Here is a 23795-nt window from a genome sequence, read left to right on the forward strand (position 1 = left end):
GAGGGCAGCAGGGGCGCAAATCTAAAGGTGCCCTTTTGGTCATCCAGAAAAAGGGGAGACATTTTAATAATTACATTAAAATAGTTAAATAAAACAAAATTAAAATCTTGTCATAATCTCACAATAACAGTAAAAATGTGTTATTATGAGATTTCTTTGTAAATCGCGGGCATATTAAAGAAAAATTAAGCGGAGGTGTCTTTAAGAGCGTGTGCTACAGCAGATCGGGGGCGAATTCCAGTCGCAAGTGATTCTCCCTATGCCATATACTCACTCCGAACTGCAGAGCCCTTGAAGTGGGTACTCTAAAGGAAACATGGCATTACTGTATGAATGTACCCTTCACTAACAGTCTTGCTGAAGGGCCCTCCGAGAAAAGATTAATTTTCTCATTTTCATTTTGAAGGAGCTTTCGATTAGCATTCCCTCCCACAGAAGTGCCCTTCAAGGAAGCAAAAAATGCAGTTTTGAATTCGCCCTGGAACATCGAAGTGCCATTACCTCAGACGAGTAACAGGTCAGATAAAAAGTCCACTCCATATATTGTGTTCACCAAAAGAATAATACTCGATTGCTACCGCATTTCCGACATCGTGTACCACTAGTGTAGACAGATTTATTCATTATAATGGGAGCGGTAGCGTCGCTTTCAGTGATATAAATTAAATTAGTCTTTTATAGAATATTGAAATAAAGTTAAGGAGCTGTCTGGTTTAGCCAAAGCCAGTTTGGTTTTGTTGAAACTAATAAACCATTGGACTAATCACTTTCAGAAAAATACCTTTGGGCTACCACAGTACCGCAGCTCCCTATAAGCATATTACGCAGTCTGCGTAGGGCACCAACTCCCTAGGGGGGAACCATCATACCCTAGGGGGCCACCAGAAACTCCACCGTCTGTCCTTACTCACATGTTATATGTTATTCAAGGACCCTGTAGCATTCACGAAACACAGTCGATCACCTCGTGCTCGCACTTTCTCATCATACCTTCGCACCGTGCACCACGTTACCAGGGTAATACCATGGTACTGAATGACTGATCATGTTCATATTTCATGACACTGTCATGGTACTCCAAGGTACTTCAAAAAATACCATGGTTTTACTATGACACATGTCAAAAACATGGGGTTATCACAGACCATGTCTGAAAATAAATAAATAAACAAGTGTATTACCATGGTGCTTTTTGTGAGAAATAATAGAATAGGATATTATTTGTGATAAAAGAAAAATGGAAAAAATTGTGTACATTATATATATATACAATATATGGGCACAATACATACTTTTATGGCAGGCTTTTTACAGTTGGGAACCAAGACATGAGCCAATTTTGATTCTCACATTAAAAACAAACACCATTTCAGGGTTTTCAGTATTGAAAACAAATACAATCACTTTCCCAAACAAAAACAGACAGGTGCAATTTCTGTTTGTTTGTGCTTTTGCAGTGCTGGACATATGTTAAAGAGGTTTATACTTTGAGCATTGTTCAGTGCCAACAGTATGGCTATTCTGGACTCTGCCTGGAGAATCAGAAAATCTAAAAATATGTGTAGGCCAACACATGTGCTCAGATGTCTCTGTCATTTCGATTTACAAACATAAAATGTACACAACTCCAGAAATCATGACATTTTAACAATAAGCAGGTCCGCAGACGCAATCTGCCAAGCAAATGAATAGGATGGAAAACTTAAGTACTGATTGGTAACAGGATAATACTTTGGGCAGGGATAGAAGAACACAATCAACTTACGGAAAGAACATTAACTCATGGAAATACCTCGCTGTTCAAAGATCAAATCTGTTCTGTCTCATTTTTAACTCCTTTTTTCTTTTTTTTGATTTTCTCCCCTTTTTCTCCCAAATTTGTCATGCCCAATTCCCAATGCACTCTACGTCCTCGTAGTGGCATAGTGACTCGCCTCAATCCGGGTGGCGGAAGACAAATCTCAGTTGCCTCCGCGTCTGAGACTGTCAATCCGAGCATCTTATCACGTAGCTTGTTGAGCACGTTACCGCGGAGATCTAGCACGTGTGGAGGCTTCATGCTATTCTCCGCGGCATCCACGCACAACTCACCACGTGCCCCACCGAGAGCGAGAACCACATTATAGTGACCACAAGGAAGTTAACCCAATGTGACTCTATCCACCCTAGCAACCAGGCCAATTGGTTGCTTAGGAAGCCTGACTGGAGTCACTCAGCACGCCCTGGATTCGAACATGCGACTCCAGGTGTGGTAGTCAGCGTCTTTACTTGCTGAGTTACCCAGGCCCACTAACTCATGTTTTTTTTTTTTTTTTTTTAAATAAGCCGTGAACTGTTTACTATCTGAACTTTTTTTACTACCAATTTGAATGTCTGTTCACAAAAACATTTGATCACATGATCAAGATCATGATTATGTCATGATTATTCTCACATTTTTATATATTAATTACGATTTTTTGCTCATTTGCTCTGAAAGTACAGCAAGACATTTGACTAATTAATAGTTAAACACTGGACCCTGACCCCTTTATGAAAGTTGAACTTTTGCTGTTTAACTTCTTTAAGGTCAACGTCTTTGTGGTGTGTGAATGGCTTTCGGCTGCAGATGGCACATGAAAGAATTAGCACTTAAGAGTGTTTGAGTAGATTTGATTTCTTCTGAAGACTAATAAAACGGGGAAAAAACTGCTTGTCATGTTCTTGGAAAATGTCTCTATGCGAACGATCGTACAGATTTAGGTAAGTTTGCAGCAGCTCGCTGATTACTCTGTTCAATTTGACTAATCTTGACTGACCTTAACTGACTTAAAGGGAATCAACTGTTTGCCTCAAAGTTGGTGGAGCTCCAGGTCACACCTACCAATGACGTGGACCAAGGTGTTTAGAACTGCTATGAACACCCGAAACAAATTCAAAAACACCTTTGTTTTGGCCAGATTTTGTTCTAAATGACCTCACACCTGTTAGTTCTTCGATTTCGTATGAAGTGTTTTGGTTCCTTGAGATAAACAATTTTAGTCAGTAGAGATTTTAAGGACTCTTGGGTATAATCCAGGGCTCCACAGTAAACGTCCAGGGTGGTTTGTTTAGCGATAAAAGAAGGGCTTTGAGTGTTTGTGTGTGTGTCAACGAGGTCTGTTAGAAGAGGCAGAGTCTAACCCTGAGACAATTGATCAAAGATGCCTGCATCACTTTACCAAACACCCTACTACACAATGCAGTGCAGAATTTATATGAATAATATAATTCTCAGAAAGAAACCTGTCTTTTAAGGAGAGGTGAATATTAAATATTTGTCAATTTAATCCATTATAATGGAGGGCAAGCAACGCAACAGAAGCGGAAACTAAGGCAAACTTTCTTGCCTGAGGACATGTAATAAAAACGCAATTGAAATTCAGAGCTTTGAAACACGAATAAAAATGACAAAGGAAAACAACTTTCTTGTGTGCGATATAAATGATGCACCTGGTGTGTGTGGGTGTACGTATGTGCAGGAATGTGTTTATATATACAGTAGCTTGTAGATCAAACACTGAAACCACATCACACACAGCCTCATAAAACAACATCAAAGAAAACGGGCAGTAGAAAAAAAATGCATACAGTACACTCTATACACTCGCAAACAAACACAGCAAACAGATGCAAGTAATCATTACAGATACACACATTATCAGCAGCAGATTTGGTCAAACAGCATCAAACACCATCAGCATAATACAATTTTGTACAAAAAATCCCAGTTCCCTCTACTCTTTTGCTGAGGTTAGATTTTTACAAGCACACATACAAAAATAAACGATCACATCATGTGGGTAACTAATTCAATCTTGAAAACTCAAGCACATAAAACGTCTTGTGATGTTTTTCATGCGAAGATAATGACCACATTGCGGGAATGTCCTGCTTTCTGTCTCTCTACACACATGGGGCTTTTACTTTCTATGAAAAAGTAAGGAATAGGTTTCAACCAAACCTCAATTAACCAATCATTTTCTTTTCTTTCCTCATTAGAACACTTTAGAGGAAGTGTGTTTATGTGTAGAAGTCGACCGATAGTGGATTTTGCAGATATCGATAACTAAGTGTGACAAGGAGGAGAGTGTGGCCGGGCCGTGAGGATGCACGCCCGGCGCTGAATTGTCCTAATCAGCCGGAAGGGGGATACAGACAAGCCGGAGGCGCCAGTTCGAGGGAGAGAGAGAAACACTCTGTGTGTGCTGTGTGTTTGTCAGTGTGTTTATGTTATTTAAGTTGATTTATGTCACTAAAGTTAGGTTGACTGTTCTGCCATTTCCCATCTCCTCCTTGCCCATCCTGAACCCCGTTACATTGGTACTGAAACACGGGAAGGAGGAGGGATGCGCTGTCGTGGAGTCCTCACCGCTGCCGTCCACCAGGGGAGGAGCTGCGGTCGTCCGCCAGGGAACGGAGGAGTCGCTGCTGGCCGCTGGTAGTTGGAGGAACTGCTGCTGTCTGCCAGGAAGGGAAGAGCCATTACCATCCGCCAGGGGTCGGAGTACTCACTGCCGTCCGCCAGGGGAGGAGCGGCTGTCTTCCGCCAGAGGGCAGAGGAGTGGCTGAGGACCAAGCAACGGTATATCCGGGGACTGGTGAGCGAGTTTTTCTCTCTCTCTCCTCTCTCTCTCTCTGTCTCTCCCCTCGCTCTTTACCTCTCCACTCTCCCTCCACTCGTCTCTCCCAGGGCTCCAGAAAGGTCGAAGGTTTCCCTGGCCTGAATTGTGCTGTGGAGGAGTGTGACAAGGAGGAGGGCGTGGCCGGGCCGTGAGGACGCACACCCGGCGCTGAATTGTCCTGATCAGCAGGGAGGAAGATAAAGACAAGCCGGAGGTGCCAGTTCGAGAGAGAGACACACACAGCCACTGTGTGTGTGTGTGTGTGTGTGTGTGTGTGTGTGTGTCTGTGTGTGTGTCTGTGTGTTTATGTTTGTTTAAGTTCAGTTATGTCATGAAAATTATGTTGACTGTTCTGCCAGTTTCCATCTTCACCTTACCCATCCTGTGAACCCCGTTACACTAAGGTGGTGGAAAAGGATGATAACCGATTAATCGGCTGTTAGTTTTTAAAAATGATTTATAGAATTTATAGAATGTTAAAAAAGTCTTTCCTTACTATGACAGGCAAAGACATTGAGGCTGATTTTTGTGAAGTCACATGCAGCAACTTTATCGCTTGAAGAAGCAAGTGTCTGTACTGTGTACTCTAAATTAAAATGCATGTTAAAAATAACATGTATGACACCTTATACAGTACTGTGCAAACGTTTTAAGCACTTGTGAAAAATGTTGCATTGTAAGGATTTCTTCAATAATAATTTCATGAATAGTTTTCATTTATCAATTAACATCATACAAAGTCTAGTTAAAGCTAAATCAATATTTGGTTTGACCACCTTTGCCTTTAAAACAGCACCAATTTCCTAGATACACCTGGACACACTTTTCTTGGTTGTTGGCAGATAGGATGTTCCAAGCTTCTTGGAGAATTCTCCATAGTTCTTCTATCTATTTAGGCTGTCTCAAATGCTTCTGCTTCTTCATGTAATCCCAGCCAGACTTGGTGTTCAGAGGGGAGCTCTATGGGGGTCATCTGTTGCAGGGCTCCCTGTTCTTCTATTCTAATCTTTTCTATTTGCAAAAGGAATGTTTGGGAGTCTTTCAGGACAAATGTTTGTGAAACATCTTATGTGCCTAAGACTTTTGCACAGTACTGTATTTTGTTTTATTAACAAACGTTACCAAGAACTGTTTTAAAATAAGATAAATTCAGCAAACTATGCTTTTAATTTGGGAAAATTAAATGAACAACATGCATTAGGGGTCTGGGTAACTCAGCGAGTAAAGATGCTGACTACCAACCCAGTCACATGGGGTGACTACCAACCCAGTCACATGGGGTAACCTCCTTGTGGTCACTATAATGTGGTTCTCGCTCTCGGTGGGGTGCATGGCAAGTTGTGTGTGGATGCCACAGAGAATAGTGTGAAGCTATTAAGGACACCTGGATTGAGGCATGTCACTATGCCACCACAAGGACTTAGAGTGCTTTGGGAATTGGGCATTCCAAATTGGGGAGAAAAGGGGATAAATATTAAAAAATAAATAAAAAATGAACAATATGCATTAATAAAAATGTAAAACAAAAAAGATTTGAAAATAACAGAGGAAAAAAAAACATTTGCACTCACCCGGAGCTTACATAGAAACCAATACTTACAGCATTAGTGTAATGCACATATACAGTATAAGCTCTGAGTCTACATAAAGGCTATCACATGTTATTTTCAGAAAAACAAGTGGTGAAAGTTGCTGAAAGTTGTTTAAATTTGAGCTTTAAAGTGCTGATCACCATCCACTTGCATTGTGTGGACCTACAGAGCTGAAATATTCTTCTAAAAACCTTTGTTTGTGTTCTGCTGAAGAAAGAAAGTCCTGCACATCTGGGATGGTATGAGGGTGAGTAAACAGTGAGAGAATTTTCATTTTTGGCACACACTGGTCTGATCAGATTCCAAGTTCGCTTCACATTTTCTTTCCATCTGTTGGTTTGCATGGCTCAAACAAGAACCGAATACAAATAGAGTAGAATTCTGTAAGAATCACAATATTACAAGTATTTCCACACTTTGCTTTTTAAAGGCACATACAATTATTATATTTTTCTACCATCCAACACCTTGACAACACATATCCACAGCGCCCTGCAGGGGACTCAATTGTAACTGAGATTTAGAGATTCAGAGGGAAAATACAGTGTAATTCAGCTCTGATCACGGCAGAAAAATACAAGCAGGTACAGCTCCAGGCCGGAGAGCTCCAAATAGGGGTGGAATCTCCTAAATGGGCGGGGTTACTCTGGAAGGGGCGTGGTTATTCCAAAAGGGGGTTGCGGCAACTCCAAAAGGGGGCGTCACTTCCACTGTCGGTTAAGGTTAGGGAAAGGGTTAGGTAAGTGGTTCCCTGAATCTTTAATGGTGATTTGGAGCATTGCCTGCAGCTATATCCTTCTCGAAAAATGCAGAAAGGAAAATTAATTTGCAATATTCGAGTAGTGTTTTTAATAATTTGAGTAGCTGGTGCAGAATGAGTACTCGATTACTCGTGCACATCCTTACTGACAATATCTCTTGAACATCTGGTCACAGATACCAGTAAAACTAAGATATTCTAATTTGACAAGAAATATTTTAAATTTTTTTGGTTCCTAAAAATTTACATTTTGCAGGGGAGAATGTCTCGGTTACTCTTGTAACCTCTATTCCTTGATGGAGGGAATGAGACTTTGTGTCGATGTAGTGACACTAGGGGTTGCTCTTGGGAGCCCCAAACACCTCTAATCTTTGAGAAAAGGCCAATGAGAATTGGCGAGTGGAATTTGCATGCCACTCCCCCGGACATACGGATATAAAAGGAGCTGGCTCGCAACCACTCATTCAGGTTTGGTGCTGAGGAGCCGAGACAAGGTCTTGGCCATTTCAGAGGATAGTACAGTGTTGTGGCAAGAGGGACACAATGTCTCGTTCCCTCCATCAGGGAACGGAGGTTACAACAGTAACCGAGACGTTCCCCTTCTGTCACTCACTCGACGTTTTATCGATGTAGTGACACTAGGGGTCCCCATAGAAAAACGGCACGACAGCTGGACCGTGTCACGTGAACTGCCGATGCAGGTGCAAGCAAGCTGCTGCGTGCATAACAGCAGGTGCATCAGTCTGCACGTAGCCTCCCCCAACACCCCGAAAGACGTCATGTAGTTCCCCACACCCCTGAGGAGGGGAAGCGACGTAACTAGCATGGGAGCAGGCCGCGCCAGCCGCAGCCTTTTCTCTCTATGTTTCTCTCCACAGAGTATTAGATTCGGCTGGAGCCATCTAACGCTATTACATGTGCCGGGGAAGGTGCTCTTTTCCTTTCCTATTCTTTCAGGGGGAAAAGACCCCGCGGAGACCACATCCTGCCCAAAGGGGAGGTAACATGGCAATACGCCACGTGGGCTGACCATCCGCACATGGAAGAGGCGCGGTAGGTCCTGCCTCGAAGGGGAGGAGCTCTACAACACAGCGACCAGGGGCAGAGAGAGCTCTGCCCAAGGGAGACGTGGGTCTGCCGACAGGGAGACTGTACTGTGTAAAATATATCACAGGGGGCTACCGGAGTAACCGACACCTGTGGAGCACCTACATGTATGCCAGTACGATGGTGTCCATGATCCAGTGGGCAAGCCTCTGTTTGGAGACAGCGTTCCCTTTCCGCTGTCCACCAAAGCAGATAAAGAGCTGCTCAGAGCACCTAGAGCTCTGCGTGCGATCCAAATAGATAAGCAAAGCACGCATCGGACACAGCAACGATAAGGCTGGGTCTACCTCCTCCTGGGGCAGCTTTGCTTGCAGGCTCACCAACTGATCCCTAAAGGGGTCGTGGGAACCTTCGGCACATATCACGGTCGGGGTCTCAAGACCACGTGAGAACACTCCAGCCGGACTCAAGGCAGGTGTCGCTGCCAGAGGACGCCTGCAGGTCCCAAACCCTCTTGATGGATTTCGTGAGCACAGTCAGGAGGACCGTCTTCAAAGAGGGGGCTTTCAGCTCAACTGGCTGTAGGGGCTCAAACGGGGCTCTCCGAAGGCCCAAAAGGACCACGGAGAGATTCTGAGGAAAGAGGCGTATCCTAGGAGGATTCCGCCTCCTGGCGCCTTTCAGGAACCTGATAATCAGGTTGTGCTTCCCCAAGGACTTACCGTCCACCTTTTTTATTTATTTTTTCGCGTCGTGGTGCGCCGCTATGGCGGCCACATACACCTTCAAGGTGGAGGGGGACAGCCACTCCTCCAGGAAGGGAAGCACTGACCGACTGTGAATCACTGGGGGCCTTCGCCTCAAGATGAACACCAATTTGTGAACAAACATCGCTCCAGGGCAAAATAGCTCCCTCATAGAGGGAGCCTTGGCCTGAGTGACCGTGTCTACCACTGCCAGTGGTAAGCTACTTAAATCTTCCGCGTCCTGTCCAGAGGCCAGACATGGAGATTCCAGAGGGCTGGAAATGGGTGCCAGATGGTGCCCCATCCCTGAGAGAGGAGGTCCTGCCTGACTTGCCAGGAGGCTTGAGGAGCGTGAGATCTGAGAACCAAGTCTGAGCAGGCCAGTACGGCACCACGAAGGTGACCTGTTCCTCGTACTCCCTGACCTTGCACAAAGTCTGTGCAAGCCGTCTCACTGGGGGAGGGGCGCACATTTGCACAGCCCCCTGGGCCAACTGTGTGCCAGCATGTCTGTGCCGAGGGGAGCCCCCGTCAGAGAATACCAGAGTGGGCAGTAGGAGGATTCCCGGGAAGCAAACAAGTCTACCTGTGCTTCGCCAAATCGACTCCAAAACAGCTGGCCCACTGGGGGTGGAGTCTCGACTCTCCCCTGAGCGTCACCTGCCATGACAGCACGTCTGCTGTACGGTTCGGGCGCCTGGGATGTGAGTGGTCCGCAGCAACCTCAGTCGCTGTTGACTCCGGAAGAGGAGACGTCGGGTGAGTTGTGGCATGCAACTTGGATGTAAGCCGCCTTGGCGGTTTATATACGCCACCGTTGCCATGTTGTCTGGCCAGACCAACACGCGCTTGCCCTGGATCAACGCAAAACCTCTGCAGGGGTAGCAGTACCGCCAACAACATGAGGCTGTTGATATGCCAACACAGTCGCGGTCCTGTCCAGGAGCCAGCGGCTGCGTGCCCGTTGCACATGGCACCCCAGCCTAACTTGGAAGCATCTGTCGTAACCACGACACGCCTGGACGCTTGCTGTAAGGGAACCCCTGCCCGTGAAAATGCAAGGTCTGTCCAAGGGCTGAAGAAGTGGTGAGAGATCGGCGTGATGGCCACGCGATGTGTGCCACGGTGTCATGCCCATCTCGTGACTCGAGTCTGAAGCCAGTGCTGGAGCGGTCTCATATGCATCAACTCCTTCCTGAGAAAAGAGATGCTCTGAACCGGGGAGAGCTTGTTCTTTTCCCAGTTGACCCAAAGCCCTAAATGGCTGAGGTGCCTGAGCACCAGGTCCCTGTGTGCACGCAACAGGTCTCAAGAGTGAGCTAGAAACAGCCAGTCATCAAGATAGTTGAGGATGTGAATGCCCACTTCCCTAGCGGGGCAAGGGCTGCCTCCACGACTTTCGTGAAGACGAGAGGCGACAGGGACAAGCCGAAGGGGAGGACCTATACTGATATGCCCGGCCCTCGAAAGCAAACCGCAGGATGGGACTGTGTCGAGGTAGAACCGAGATGCGGAAGTACGCATCCTTCAGGTCTACTGCCGTGAACCAATCTGATACTGGACGCACCCCAAAATATGCTTCTGTGTCAGCATCTTGAACGGGAGTCTGTGTAAGGCCCAGTTCAGAACTCGCAGGTCCAAGATTGGTCGCAACCCACTGCCTTTCTTAGGTAAGATGAAATAAGGGCTGTAAAGCCTTCTATCGCGTCCTTCTGCAGAGGGGCCGCGATCTCCGCACGCAGGGTGGTGGTGTTTTCGCCCTGCACAGAGGTGAAGCGGACGCTGCTGAACCGGGGTGGGTGCCTGGCGAACTGAATCGCGTAGCTGAGACGGATGGTCCTGACCAGCCATCGTGACGGGTTGGAAAGCGCTAACCATGCGTCCAAGCTCCGGACAAGGGGCACTACGGGGACAATCACGTTTAATGTACCTGTGGGTGGAGTCTCGCAGCGGGGGGAGCAGGGGACGCCACGTCGAGGAGCCTTGCTTCATCTTGAACTCGTGGCTGTGCTGAGGGGCCCTCGAAGCACTTACCTTGCTCCATGTACCCGGCGTTGGGGGGGTCAGCAATGAGGGAGGAGGGACTTTATGACTGTCCTCGTAGCTCGTCACAACTGCCTGGCCGTGGGTGTGAGTGTGGTGCGGTTGGGCATGCAAAGGCAGGGGGCTCGCGTTCGCGATGTCCAAGTCGCAGGTGCTCAGTGACCGGTCGATGTGATAACGGCGGTAGTAAACACTGACTGTGTGACCCAAGGAGTGAGGAAACCACTCTTTTTTTGAACGCGTTAGGGGTGCGGCGAACACAAAACAAAAGGGAACATAACGTTTACCTCCTGGCCCTCCACCGGGGGACGGAGTGGTCTGGATACCAGCTCCATGGTAGCAGCGGACATCTCCCTCCCTGGGTTGTCCGTCTCAGGGGTGCTTAGGAGCCTTCCGGGTCCTTGCACCCGGTCGTAAGGCGGGGGGGCATCAGCTTCCTGCAGGGGTCTCTATGCTGGGGCCGAGAACTGGGCTAGGGCTGGGCTTTCGCTGCCATAGGGGGACGCCCTCAGCGAACAGATGGGGTATGGGATCTTGAGCCATGCCGGGGAAAGATGTGCTGTATCGTCTCTGTCTGCTTCTTCACTGCCAAGAACAGCTGGGCAAAGTCCTTGACGGTGTCGCGGAATAGGCCGATCTGGGAGATGGGAGTGTTGAGAAAGCGAGCCTTGTTGGCATCCTTAATCTCGACCAGATTCAGCCACAGGTGGCGCTCCTGGACCACCAAGGTGGACATCGCCTGCCTGAGTGCTCGCGCCGTGACCTTTGTTGCCTGGAGGGTGAGGTCGGTTGCTGAGCGCAGCTCCTGCATCACATCGGTATCAGGACTACCCACGTGCAGCTCTTTCAATGCCTTGGCCTAGTGTACTTGCAGGAGGACCATGGCAAGCAGGGCGGAGGCGGCATGTCCAGCGGCACTGTAGGCTTTAGTCGCCAGAGACGATGTAGTCCTACAGGCCCTGGAGGGGAACGTCAGACAATCCCGCAAGGTGGCGGTGTTTTGCGGGCAGAGATGCACTGCAACCGCCTTATCCACCTGAGGGATCTCCGCGTACCCATGGGCCGCCCCGCCGTTGAGGGTAGTGAGAGCAGACGACCTGGGAAGTCGAGTTTGGGCAGAAAAAGGTGCCCTACAGGACCTCGTCAGCTCGTTGTGTACTTCCATGAACAAGTGGACCGGGGGGGGGGGGACCAGTCATCTAGCCGCGAGGGTTCAGGGGAGGGTGGAGGGTTCCAGTCCAACCCGACACTTGCAGCAGTCTGGGCAAGCATGGCGGTCAGCTCTGTGTTGGCCTCAGACTGGGTGGGCAGACCCGAAGGTGGCAGCCCAGTCGAGTCCTCGGCATCCGACATCGCCAGTGCGCTCTCCGTCGCAGCAATCGAGGGCTAATCCTGCTCGCAAGCCCCAAAAGAGATGTTAGGCTGGCCGTGAGGCGAGCTGGTCTCATTTCGGAACTCGACGGGGGCAGACGAGCATGCTGGTGAACGGGAGGTCTGCATGGAATTACCCGGTGAGACCGTGCCCCCCAAATCACCTCCAGCACCAGCCAGGCTGGCCTCGTACCCGTAGGTAGAAGGCACAGCGTGGGGGGTGGCTGGAGTGGCTTTCCCTCGGAAGAAGGAAAGCCGCAACCGCAACGTTGCCATGGTCATGTTCTCGCAATGAGAACACGAACCATCCACGAATGCTGCCTCAGTGTGAGCGCAGCCCAGACACGCGAGGCAGCGCCCCTGGCCATCGGAGACGAAGAGATAATGACCACATCCAGGAATCACACAAAGACGGAAAGGCGTCTTTAAAAAGACGTGTCTTTAAAAAGACGTTCACGTCAATGTGTTGCTCTGATAGAGGAAAATATACTCTTTGCAGAAATATATACTCTCTCGGTAGCGCTGTCGAAGCGCCCAGGGGCGTAGTCTACACTAAGCGTGCAGAAGGAGAGAAAGCTGCAAAAGTAATGAAACTTATATTTTACAAAATACAGTGCATTCAGAAATTATTCAGACCCCTTCATATTTTTCCACATTTTGTTATGTTGCAGCCTTATGCTAAAATGCTTTAAATTATTTTTACTACACTCCATACCCCATAATGACAAAGCAAAAACCAGATTTTGATAACTTTGCAAATGTATTAAAAAGAAAAAACTTAAATATCACATACATCATATGACATGAGTATTCAGACCCTTAACTCAGCACTTAGTTGAAGGACCTTTGGCAGCGATTACAGCCTCAAGTCTATTTGGGTACGATGCAACAATCTTTGCACACGTGGATTTGGGGATTTCCTGGCATTCTTCTCTGCAGATCCTCTCAAGCTCTGTCAGGTTGGATGGGGACCGTCAGTGAACAGCCATTTTCAGGTCTCTCCAGAGATGTTCGATTGGGTTCACGTCCGAGCTCTGGCTGGGCCACTCAAGGACATTCACAGAGTTGTCCCTAAGCCACTCTTGCGTTGTCTCAGCTGTGTGCTTAGGGTCATTGTCCGGTTGGAAGGTGAACCTTCGGCCCAGTCAGACATCCTGAGAGCTCTGGACCAGGTTTTCATTAAGGATATCTCTGTATTTTCTGCATTCAGCTTTCCTTCAACCCTGACCAGTCCCCCAGTCCCTGCCACTGAAAAACACCCCCACAGCATGGTGCTACCACTACCATGCTTCACCGTTGGGATGGTATTGCACAGGTGATGAGCGGTGCCTGGTTTCTTCCAGACATGATGCTTGGAATTGAGGCCAAACAGTACAATCTTCGTTTCATCAGACCAGAGAATCTTGTTTCTCCTGAGTCCTTCCAAGCAGGCTTTCATGTGTCTTGCACTGAGGAGAGGCTTCTGTCTGGCCACTCTGCCATAAAGCTCAGATCAGTGGAGTGTTGTAGTGATGATTGTCATTCAGTTTCTCCCATCTCCGAACATGATCTCTGGAGCTCAACCAGAGTGACCATCGGGTTCTTGGTCACCTCTCTTACCAAGGCCCTTCTCCCCTGATTGCTTAGTTTGGCCAGGCGGCCAGCTCTAGGAAGAGTCCTGGCTGTTCCAAACTTCTTCCATTTAAGAATTATGGAGGCCAATGTGGGAACATTCAATGCAGCCCAATTTTTTTTTGTAGCCTTCCCCCAGATCTGTGTCTCGACACAATCCTGTCTCTGAGCTTTGCAGGCAGTTCTCATGGCTTGTTTTTGCTCTGATATGCATTTTCAGCTGTGAGACCTTATATAGACAGGTGTGTGCCTTTCCAAATTATGTCCAATCAATTGAATTTGCCACAGGTGGACTCCAATCAAAGTGTAGAAACATCTCAAAGATGATCCAGAGAAATGGGATGCACTTGAGCTAAATTTCAAGTGTCATAGCAAAGGGTCTGAATACTTATGCCAATGTGATATTTCAGTTTTTTCTTTTTAATAAATTCACAAAATTATAAAACATCTGGTTTTAGCCTTGTCATTATGGGGTATGGAGTGTAGATTGATGTGAAAAAAAGTAATAATTTAAACCATTTTAGCATAAGGCTGCAACAACAAAATGTGAAAAAAAAAATGAAGGGGTCTGAATACTTTCTGAATGCACTGTAAAAAAAAAAAAACTGCATTATCATTGAGAAAGCTGTCAGTGGATTTAGGAAGTAACATACTACCACAAGGTTATTTGCCGAAACAAATCATCCCAAAATGGCCAAATATCAGATACTATTCACTTTCATTACATGGAAAAGAGTAGCTATATTCTGCTAAAGTATCACACAGGTTTCAACATACATGATGGTGAGTTAATGATGAATATTTATTTTTGGGTGAACTATCCTTTAAATTGGAGGATGATGAGGTATATTTTTTATTTTAGTTACAAATCCTTAGTCCGTTCAGAGAAAATCCATATAATGTCTTAATAGAGCATGGGTCTAATGTGTTCAAGTTTAAATGTTACCAATATTTGGGAGCTTTTGTCTGTGTCATCATCAGCCAGTGTTCCAGGTGAATCCTGAGACTCAGGCACCAAGCTGTCTTGACTGGCTTTGTTAGTTTCCATTGGAAGGGGCTCCATGAGAAGCCATCGTCTCGTCCTTAAAAGCTCCACCGTGACTTCATCATCCTGTGACCATCCTTGAAGAATTGAATAAGCAGACCCTGGAGAAAAACAGACCCAAATCTGTTAAATGGGGCTAAAAGCATAAATATGACCACAATTTTAATTTCAAAAATGCAGACAACATTTAATCTTCAAAGGTTATTACTTTAAAAGTTCACAATGGTCATTGTCAGTTTCATTATTTCATTAATGAATAACTGACAAGCTTCAGTTGTCTCACTAGTGGCTGTCAGTTTTCACCCACATATTTGTATTAGCACAAGAAGCATAACAAACACAAAGCATCACTGTTTTTGAGTCTCCTTTTCTTACTCTGCCTTGAGAATGGCTTCATTTTCTTTCATCTGAACATGTTAAACTGTTGTCAGTAGTGCAGTATAATCATGCAGACAGTCCAGTGGACTCTGACAATTGGTTTATTGTTAAACTGAAGGATGGTGATTCAATGGACACATACAATGTCTTCTCTAAGAGTCAAAGGTAAAAGATGAAGAAACTGTTTTAAATGCAAGCCAAGAGACTCATAGGTTTAGTCTTTTTTTCTCCTTCTATGATCTCTATATTATTCTTCCTCTGCCTAATCTTAATCTCTTACTCTCCAGCAACTCATAAAAGCACACAATCACATGTGCAAATGGTTATGCAAATTAAAACACTCCATTAACAAAAACGCACAGCATCTTCTCTGGTGTCACATCAGAGTTTAATTAAAACTTGTGTTTACTTTGCTCTCTCAGCTCTTTCTGTTGCCTCTATTCCTCTCAATGAAAATGAAGGGGGGAGAGATCATGGGATCATGTGAGCACTCAAGACAATGGAACAGATAAAGCACCTGATAAATGAGTAGATTAAATAAAAAGGGGAGATAGAAGAAGAAATAAAAGGAGAGACCAATAAATCACTCTGGAATGTAGTTTAGTGTCCGTCAAACACCAAACAAATATAAAAGCCCAAGAGTACTATGCACTGGTCAAGTTTGTTTGAATGGATGGATGGAAAATTTGATGAAACAAAACTATCCAAAATTATTCTCATTTCTCTGTCCACTTGTTATTACCTATTCAGCTCCAAGAGTTTGTTGTGTTTTACAGTATAAATACTTCTGATTACTTTGCAGCAGATTATCCAGTATTTTTTATTTTTTTGGTGAAACATTGCCTGATACAGAGCTCACCCTCGTCCTCACTTACTCTCAATGGACCTCATTCATAAAAGTTTCATAAATATATGAGAGGAAATTATTTTTAAGTAATTTTAAGTAATTTGACATGAAATGTCAAATGAAAATGGTCCTTCACAAAAACTTTTTTCCAGATTCACAAACGCTTCATACCCACCAGATTTGTTAGTTAAACCTGTGTATGTTTGTGAATTCCAAACATTTGTAAATGCATGCGTGCACGTTCATTCACAATTATCATAATCCACAGCCATGAAAACGCCCAACAAGGAAGGCATTAGACCCCTTAGTAAATGCGATTATGCGGAACAGCAATGAAAGGAATTTAAAATCAAGTGCATTCAAATCACAATTTTTAATTAAGCTGTAACATTCTGGTAGGTTGAAGACAGGAACAGACGGAGATGAAGTAACTGAAGTGTGAACCCAAGCACAGTTTATTTACAGTGCTGGTAATGGAACAAAACAAACATAAATGACTAGACTTGACTTACCTATAAACTTAGACTTAACTAGGAACCGGACAGACAGAACATGGAAACAGAGTTACAACCAACAATACTCAACAAGGGACTAATGCAAACAAGAGGGCTAAAATAAACTGACAAGGGAAACACATGACAAAGACAACAAATGACAAGACTAAACTAATAACAAGATAACAAGACTACTAAACAGGAACCAATAACAGAACGTAACTGATAAAAAAGTAACAAGACACATGAACATGAGGGAAACAGGATATCACAAGGCTAGGCAAGCAAAACACAGAACTACAAACTAAAAGTCTCTAAACTCCTAGTGACCTCTGGTGGCCGCTAGGGCAAAAGTCTCAGGTGTTACATAGCCTCCCTTTAAAGAGCGACTCCTGGCACTTCTAAACATAACACCAAAACAGAAAAATTGTTCATAGGAGGAACAGGAACCATGGAACCAGATGTCCAAGAAAGCACAGGGGAAATGAGAGGGCAAAACGGACCAGGCGGCCAAGGTGTAGCGATCGGGGAGTCCAAAGACCAAGCAGGACAGGGCAGATCAGGCAAATGGTCATGAGACCAGGGCAGATCAGGTGGACGGTCCGGAGACCAAGGAGGCCAGGGCAGATCAGGCGGTTGGCCAGAAGACCAAGGAGACCAGGGCTGATTAGGCAGATGGCCAGTAGACCAAGGAGACTAGGGCTGATCAGCCGGACGGCCTGGAGACCAAGGAGGCCAGGGTAGTGGTTCCAGGAAGGGAGCAGTGTCCGCAGGTTTGGGAAGTGGCTCCAGGAAGGAAGCGGGGTCCAGCGGTTTGGGAGGCAGCTCCAGGAAGGGAACTGGCAGAGGGTCAGGAGGTAGAGCCACAGGAGGCGGAGGCCCAGGGGACGGAGCCGTTGAAGGTAGGGACTCCGAGGGAAGAGCTACCAGGGATGGAGGCTCAGCAGATGGAGCCAAAGGTGGAGCAGGCGGAGCCACTGGAGGATCAAGAATGAGTCTCAGGGGGCGGAGCCAGAGGTGGAGCGGGCAGAGCCGCAGGAAATTGAGACTCAGGGGGCGGAGCCGCTGGAGGATCAGGAATTTGAGTCTCAGATGGAGTGGGCGGAGTCTCTGGAGGAGCAGTGAGTGGAGCCGCTAGAGAAGCGGGCGGAGCCACAGGAGGAGGAGTCTCAGAAGGAGTGGACAGAGCCGTGGAAGGCTCAGAGGGGCAGAGCCGTGGAAGACACGAGTGGCAGAGCTGTGGAAGGGCCTCCGTGGCAAAAGTCTCAGGTGTTACATAAGCAAACAAGCTGGTGTGGTCACAAAGAAAGTGAGGAACTTACTGTCATTGCATGCTCTGGCATCGGAGGTTCTTTTGTGAAAAGAACAGTCTAAGAAGTCAGTAAAAATGGCTTGACATTAAGTTTTAGTGTAAAAACATTTCAGTTCAAGCCGACAGGAGGATGTCCACCACCTTATCTTCTTCAGTTTAGCACATCACCAGCATCATTAATGAAACTTCTCAGGTAAATTATGATGGTAACAGTGATATACTTCCCTTGCAACTGAAAGAATATTTAGAAAAATGAATAGAATGTCTGAAGAAGGTCTTTGACCAAAACGCTGTAAGCTAATAATAAAGATTTGCAAGCTACACTAGTTTTTTTCTGTTGTATTGAGAACGCCCTGCCCAAGACATGTATTTATTTATAGGTTAACAGCATTAGCACAAACATACAATATGAATGACTGTTATACTTATATAGCACTTTCTGACATTACACTCAAAGCGCTTTACATAGTGAACAGGGGACTCTTCTCAACCACCAGTGTGCAGCATCCACCTGCATGATGCCACGGCACACCAGCTGTTAGTAGGCCATGATTGATCAGGGCCAATGGGGGAATTTGGCCAGGACACTGGGGTTACACCACAATTCTTTACGAGAAGTGTCTTGGTGCCTTTTTACAGTAAATTGTCCCTGTCACTATACTGGGGTGTTAGGACCCACACAGACCACTGGGTGAGCACCCTGCTGGCCCTATTGGCAGCTCTTTCAGCAGCAACTTGAGTTTTCCCCAAGAGGTCTCTGTAGCATTTCAAAGATGGCAAAGGAGGAAGCTGGGACCAGCTTGACCAACACATAGACATTTAATAAACACTTTTCGGTGTGTAACAAAACAAAAACATGCATTGCTTTTCAGCCAGCTACATCTGAACATTAAAAGACACAAACAAACAGGCTTTGTGCATCTCTCTCTTGTCTGCCACTGTCTCCTCTTCTTAAATACTCCTGCTGCCCCTTACTGGAACACAACACCAGTGTGGCACACAGGTGGACCTCATTCACTACTTTTCTTCCCGGCCTCGCTCTGCCCTGACGCCACTCGGCCCTGCACAGCTCGCCACAGTCTCCCATCCAGGTACTGACCAGGCTCAACCCTGCTTAGCTTCAGTGCGTAACCAGTCTAGAGCTGCAGGGTGATATGGTTGTATAAAATATAGAAAATATATAATACATTTGAATGACAGCAGATGGGACATACACTGCTGAAATAAACACATTTTACACAATATTTTTTCAATAGTCACACAAAAACTAAGCACCTGAAATTGAATGAATATCAGCTGAATGCGATTTTTCAATGACTACACTGGATAATGAAACCGTTATTATAGAGCTCATATCAAATGAAGAAACTGTCCAACAAGTCATGTTAGAAGGCATACATTTTCTATAACACAAAATGCTTCTTTCCACAAACTTTTCACCCATTGCCAAGCACTTCAGCTAGAAAACGTTATAAAGTTACTGAAGCAGAGTTGGGAATACACTATACTTTGAAGAAATAAATGCAAGCAAAGAAATGTTTTTAATTAAGTAGCCTATATGGTTTAAAAAGAAAACATTAAACCAGTTTTCCCTAATCAGTTATTTTTTAAGGTTATTTTTACTCATTTAATTATTTTATTTATTTTTTATTACTTATTTCATTTCACTTCTATCAAATGTTGTCATGGCAGTTTGTCAGAAAGAACCCAAAGTGCTTGGATGTCTTACGTATGATTTACACGTGGATGGGAGCAGGAGTAAATTTATTTCGTACCACCTAATACTTCGAAAATACGAAAAGTTTCATGAATCTGAGAATTTACATCAGAATGGCTTTATGAATGATTTACACACAAATTCATTCAGCTCGAGTTTCATGAATGAGGCCCATTGTGTTCTTGTTCCACCAACACAGAATCTAATTTGTTTGTAATTATTATACCATACATTCTGTAGGATACTACCTAAACCATAACTTTGAGACAAAGACCTACCATGTCTACTGACTACTCTTGTGATACTGCAAATGTACAGTGTATTTCGTAAATCTGAGTCCACGCTGGAAATACAGGATTCAAAATCAACAGAAAGATACCCAGAAAGTTTTGAGATTTTGAACAATTAAAATAACAAAGTAAAGATTTGACTTTGTTATTGATTCTGCGCTATATTTAGGACATTAATCGCTAAGCAAATTTGTGACACTGAACATGTTACGGTTTATACGGAAGGTCACATTTCCTTGGTTTCACTGAAGTACACAAGAAACTATTTGGAACATTCTGAAATCATGCTTAGATAACATGGATCATCAGGGTTCACACAAACTTGTGGAGTCTATGCCAGCTCGAGTGCATGCTGCCATTAAAGCTGAAAGGGGGACATACAAAATAGTAAGAAATTCATGTCCATTTTTCACTCAAATTGCTATGCTGATAATATAATTTGTAATGAAAAATTGTTATAAAATGAGAAAAAGGCAAAATAGAAGCATTTTTAGAACACCACTGTATGTTCTGTATAGAATGTTGGCCTTACTGGTCAGGACGTTTCTGGAGGGACTTTTCTATATTTAACAATGTATCTAGCACACTCATCTGAGGTCATCACAGCATGCATTTTATGTAGGCCCATCTCAGGTTTTGTATATGAATGTTATCTTCTCCCCTTTTTTGAAAGTGGCATATTTTGATGGATTTTTAGAGATTAACAAACTTGAATAGGACTGCTGTGTTGCTGCTTTAAAAAAAGAAGACCCAGATCAAGAATGAGTTTTAATACTACTAGACATCTTCTGTAAGAGGAAGCATTCTCCGTCAGAGTTACATAGTCATTATCTGTGTAGTGCCACACAATCTTTCACTACTGGCATCTTATTTAAAATGAAAAACAAAAAAACAAAAAAACAAACTCCAACCACTAGATCCTAATATTTTCCTGCAGTTTTATTTTTTCTGATAATCCAACCACGTCTACTAACTCATGTGAGTATCTACTCTGTTTTCCACAAACAACCTAAGCAAGAATGAAAGGGCACAAAATGCACAACTTGCAGAATGAACTTTTTTATGGCATCATGGTCTAACGTTCATTTTTAAAACTCGTGATGTGCGAAAAGATTCTCAGTGCCAAGTCCTTCTGTAAAACCCCTTATACATAACAGGTCAATAAAGAGTTAGAGAGGCGGCTGTCAGTGACTTTTATTGTTGCTCAGTGGAAGTCACTGTCTACTCGTGACATGCTTTGAAAAGCCACCAAAGCAGGAACAGGAACTCTCTCTCTTGTGCTTGTGATTTTTTATTTTATTTATTTATTTTCCCACATTTCACTCCCTTTCTTTTAGAAGGTATGCATTTTCTATTTTTTTCTATGCATGCCATATCATCAGATATACATCAAGAACATTTGAAAGGCCAGCACCAGTAGTAATCAAATTAAAATTGCACAGAAATGTATTGCACAGTGCAACTAAAGACACACCTGTGCATTTTTATTTTTAACACTACTGGCACTGGCCTTGACAAATGTTCTTGTTGCAATGCATTACACAATACATGTACATTAAAATACATGTCCAGTAGATACAGTGTATACATATAGCATAAACAGATGCAGCTTTTCTTAAGACTGATGGGATAGCACTATGCACTTGATCGTAAAAAAAGAAGTTAATTTATTCAAGTTAAATGTTGTTATTATTAAAATTTGGGAAGGGAGGACCAGAGGAACACTCTATCGTGTGTTATATCCACATGGAGTAAAAATGTGTGTCTGTGTGTATAGGTCGAAAACAGAGGGAGTTAGGAGAGAGTGAGCGCAGGAGAGAACTTTACCCACAAATGTGAATATCCCTCCAGCCATGTCTAAGATGATCAAAATGACTAATATATTAATCTTAATTAATCTGTGTAGGACGAGGAAAGGGAGAGTAAAAGAAGAAAACGAAAGTTTCAAGCCCACATGCATTTATTTCGAGTCACTGCTCTGGAACAAAAGAAAATATACAATAGAGCCATAAAAGTAATAGGAGATACAAAGGAAGAATGTGGTGTGTGTCTCTGTGAAAGTGTGTGTGTGTTTGAGAGAAAGAGAGAGCCTGAGGTTATGGGGTTCAAAAACAATCACATGGCACTTCAAAATTCAGTTCAGCTCTCTTTCACTCCAGTCAGCGTATGACACAGACATTTTAGTCTGCGTAATTACAGAGCAGCTAAAACATGCTGGGACAGGTAACCCGAAATCACGAATATACACAAATACTGCCCAAACTGGGGATGGACAAATGGGTGTTCTCAGCATAATCAATGACTATAGACCATTCAACTCTTGTCAAACCTAAGCACAAAATTTAAAATAAATAAAGTAATATTAAATATTACTGGCACCAACTATCATGCCACAGTCCAAATCACTGAGATCACATTTTTTTCCCCATTCTGATGGTTAATGTGAACATTAACTGAAGCTTCTGACCCATATCTGCATGATTTTATGCACTGCACTGCTGCCACACGTTTGACTGATTAGATAATCGCATGGATGATTGTTGGTGCCAGACGGGCTGGTTTGAGTATTTCTGTAACTGCTGATCTCCTGGGATTTTCACACACAACAGTCTCTAGAATTTACTCAGAATGGTGCCAAAAAAAAAAAAACATCCAGTGAGCGGCAGTTCTGTGGATGGAAATCCCTGGTTGATGAGAGAGGTCAACAGAGAATGGCCAGACTGGTTAGAACTGACAAAGTCTACGGTAACTCAGATAACCACTCTGTACAATTGTGGTGAGAAGAACAGCATATCAGAATGCTGCTCTGAGATGCGGGTTGGCACTGTTTTGGCGGCACAAGGGGGACCTACACAATGTTAGGCAAGTGGTTTTAATGTTGTGGTTGATTGATGTGTGTGTATATATATATATATAATATATATATATATATATATATATATATATATATATATATAAAATAACATTTTTATTACACTGGCGGCCAAAAATTTGGAATAATATACAGATTTAGCTGTTTTGGAAGGAAATTGGTACTTTAATTCATCAAAGTGGCATTCAACTGATCACAAAGTATAGTCAGGACATTACTGATGTAAAACCAGCACCATCACTATTTGAAAAAGGTCATTTTTTTTTATCAAATCTAGACAGGTCCCATTTCTAGCAGCATTCACTCCAACACCTTATCCTTGCGTAATCATGCTAAATTGCTAATTTGGTACAAATTTGGTGAGTCACTACGCCACCACGAAGACTTAGAACGCATTGGGAATTGGGCATTCCAAATTGGGGAGAAAAATAAAATCCAGTTCTTGAAGTGGGTGGGTACTCACAGGTACCTGCGCTTCTCTTATTTAGTCAAGAGTACCGGCAGTTTTTCTTGTGTACCACCACTTCTCAGAGTCTCCCGGTATGATGTGATTTCTTTATTTAATGTAATACAATGTATGATTTGATTTGAGGAAGGTAGAATGTAACTAATGCATTGGCTGGCTTACTGAATGACTTAATTGCTGACGAAAACATTCCATTGCGTATTGTGTGTGTATGGTGATAGACATGATCCCCAGGGAGACACGTGGTTCTCTGATGCATGATGTGTATATCATCCGCCTAAACTGCAGCACCCCTTGCCAAAAGTGTTGTCCTTCGCTTATGGCATGGTTAGCTGTTATTGGTTTCATCTTATCAGCAGCAAACTTCTACTTATAGTGGAGGAAATGTATATAAAAATGCAGTGTGCCACAGATAGCATCACGAAGACTTGCATACAAACATTCAACCATGTGGACATTGCATACATACCAGAGGGAATTAAAAATGTCGTTTCTATACTCTGTATCAGGATAAATGATTCTGTCACGTAACTGAGCAATGTGTGTGTAGTTGAGTGTGCC

General features: G+C 44.2%; 1 protein-coding gene across 1 annotated transcript in view; it reads right to left on the bottom strand.

Moving 5' to 3' along the window:
* plxdc2b (plexin domain containing 2b) overlaps nucleotides 1-23795 on the bottom strand; it is a 103313-nt gene that overhangs the window by 49420 nt on the left and 30098 nt on the right. The window contains exon 2 of the mRNA XM_051662231.1: nucleotides 14760-14959. Coding sequence (XP_051518191.1) covers nucleotides 14760-14959 — 200 coding nt within the window. The remainder of the gene's footprint in view (nucleotides 1-14759; nucleotides 14960-23795) is intronic.

Source organism: Myxocyprinus asiaticus, chromosome 1 (assembly GCF_019703515.2).
Source record: "Myxocyprinus asiaticus isolate MX2 ecotype Aquarium Trade chromosome 1, UBuf_Myxa_2, whole genome shotgun sequence".
Lineage (NCBI taxonomy): Eukaryota > Metazoa > Chordata > Actinopteri > Cypriniformes > Catostomidae > Myxocyprinus > Myxocyprinus asiaticus.